Source organism: Gekko japonicus, unplaced genomic scaffold, assembly GCF_001447785.1.
Source record: "Gekko japonicus isolate JY-2015 unplaced genomic scaffold, Gekko_japonicus_V1.1 scaffold8130, whole genome shotgun sequence".
Lineage (NCBI taxonomy): Eukaryota > Metazoa > Chordata > Lepidosauria > Squamata > Gekkonidae > Gekko > Gekko japonicus.
In genome coordinates, this window is record NW_015168274.1 from 8,880 (window position 1) to 11,408 (window position 2,529).

The 2,529-nt window shown below is 44.9% G+C and overlaps 1 protein-coding gene across 1 annotated transcript; it reads right to left on the reverse strand.

Annotated features, from left to right (window-relative positions):
* Positions 1-399: 399 nt before the first annotated feature.
* Positions 400-1,356, reverse strand: LOC107113694 (olfactory receptor 2G3-like). The gene has a single exon (XM_015415045.1). The coding sequence runs from the start codon at positions 1,354-1,356 to the stop codon at positions 400-402; it is 957 nt and encodes a 318-aa protein (XP_015270531.1).
* Between the last annotated feature and the right edge of the window lie 1,173 nt (positions 1,357-2,529).

Consider the following 2,529-nt stretch of genomic DNA (forward strand, 5'->3'; position numbering starts at 1 on the left):
GTGGGGTTGAGAGAGCTCTTTCAAGGACTGCTCTTGAGAGAATGGCTCTACCTTGCCCTTCACTACCCCAAGGAGTCTCAGAGTAGCTTACAAACCCTTTCCCTTCCCCTCCCCACAACAGACACCCTGTGAGGTAGGTGGGGCTGAGAGAGCTCTGACAGAAACTGCTCTTTTTCAAGAACACTTCTGACAGAACTATGGCTTGCCCAAGGTGCAAGTGGAGCTGCAAGTGGAGGAGTTGGGAATCAAACCCAGTTCTCCCGGATTAGAGTCCACACACTTAACCGTTAAACCAAACTGGTTTAGTGCACCAAAAAGTGTTAAAGACATAATTCATAAGAAAAAGTTGTAAATAAAACATACAATTTAGCATTTGAATAAATTTGTGGAGACAGTAGACTAAATTGTTGCATTTCTGTTTATTGTTCTTTTTAGAGCTCGGTGTACCTCTTTGTTTCTCAGCGTATAAATTAATGGATTGAGCATGGTGGTGACAAATGTATAGAACAGGGAGATCATCTTGCCAATGTCACGGGAATAGTTTGACGGGGGCTGGAGATAACTGAAAATGATTGTGCCATAGAAAAGCGACACCACAATCAAGTGGGAGGTGCAGGTGCTGAACGCCTTGCGCCTGCCTTCCGCTGAGCGGATCCTCAGCACAGCAGCTGCAATGTAGGCATATGAGACTATAATGAGGCTAAGTGGCACTAGAAGGAAGATCACACTGGAAACGAACAGCACAGCTTCATTGGTGGACGTGTCCACACAGGCCAATTTCAGCAAAGCCGGCACTTCACAGAAAAAATGGTCCACCTTGTTGTTTCCACAGAAAGGAAGCTTAAGAGTCATCGCCGTTTGCAATAGTGATGTACAGAAGCCACTCGCCCAGGAGACAGCAGCCATTTTGACACATATGGAATGGCTCATAATGGTCGTGTAATGCAGAGGTTGGCAGACTGCGGCATAGCGGTCATAAGCCATGACCGCCAACAGAATACACTCTGCAGAGCCGAGAGCAAGGGAGATGTACAGCTGGACCACGCAGCCCACATAGGTGATGGTCTTTCTTTTTCTCCAGAAATTTACCAACATCTGGGGGCCGAGACTCGTGGTGAAACCTAGATCAAGGAAAGATAGGTTGCTGAGGAAGAAATACATGGGAGTGTGAAGATTGGGATCCAGCCGGGACACCACAATGATGGTTGTGTTGCCTATGAGGGTCATCGTGTAGCAGAGCAGGATGATTGCAAAGAGGAACATCTCCAAGCGGGGGCGGTCAGCCACTCCCAATAAAATGAATTCTCCAGGGTAGCTTTGGTTCAGTTGCTCCCATGATGCATCACTGTACTTCATCTGTAAAAGCCAGGAAATAGAATGAATAGCAGACAAGCAACAGGAAATGGAAGATGGTGTGAACAGCTGACAAAGAAGGAACATTTCATTGGCTGAGAGAGTGTGACTTGTCAAAGGTCACCTGGATTCCCATAACTGCACAGGGATGTCAGTCAAGATCTCCAAAGTCCAGGTGTAATGGTCAAAGTGTGTTGGACTAGGATCTGGGAGACCCAGGTTCAAATCCCCATTCTGACATAAAAGCTTGCTAGGTGCTTTTGGGCCAGTCATTCTCTCAGCTTTACTTACCTCACAGGGTTGTGGTGAGGATAAAATGGAGAAAAGGAGAATGTTGTAAGCCACTTTGGGTCCCCACAGGGGGGGAAATGCAGTATAAATAAAACAAAAAACACAGTCTAGTTAAGTGCTATCATATCTATTCTAAGTATGAACCTTTTGATTGAGAGAAGAATATATACACTACTATATAGTGGCTGCGGTCACACGCAACATTAGCCACGCAAGAGATACGGAAGACAAGTGGAGTTTCCGGTCGCGATCTCACCAGCACATCTGGGAAGCGTAATAAAACCACATTCTTAAACCATTAAAACCAACCCAAAAAAGCCCTAAATTAAAACCAGAGTTAAAAGACAAAGAAAAAACAACCATTAAAACATTGATCAGAAAGAAGGGATCACTGAGGGGACACCAAACAAAACAAAAAAGTCACCTTGCTGGGCAAGAAAAAAGAATAATGTCCATTGAGCCCTGAGAAGGAACTTCTGCTGTTGTCACAGGCTGTTATTCAAATTTGTGGCTGGCAGATTAAGTGGAGCCAGGCTAAAAGACAGCTAGCTCATTTGGGAAGTATGCCTACAGTCAATTTAAATGATTAAATAATGCCACTCTAGCACAAATTACAACTCATAGGTATATCCTCTCTTTTTCCTCCTCAGTTCCCATACTGAAAATTCCCAAGCGTCTGTTTGAATTTCTGCCCCCTCTGTTCTCTCACTACCTCACTTCTGACCCTCTCTTTCACGATTTTGTCATCTCCTGAGATTTTGTCCTTCTCCCTCACCTTCACTCAAGCCTGTCTTCCCATCCTTTTGAATACCTGTCTGTTACTCTGCTTTTTTCCAGCTTATGGTCTTTCTCCTCTTACCTGGGTTTTTGGCCACTGTGTGACAC

Bases quoted from the DNA above. Each gene is read 5' to 3' on its own strand.
- LOC107113694 (XM_015415045.1), bottom strand. From the start codon at position 1,356: ATGAAGTACAGTGATGCATCATGGGAGCAACTGAACCAAAGCTACCCT.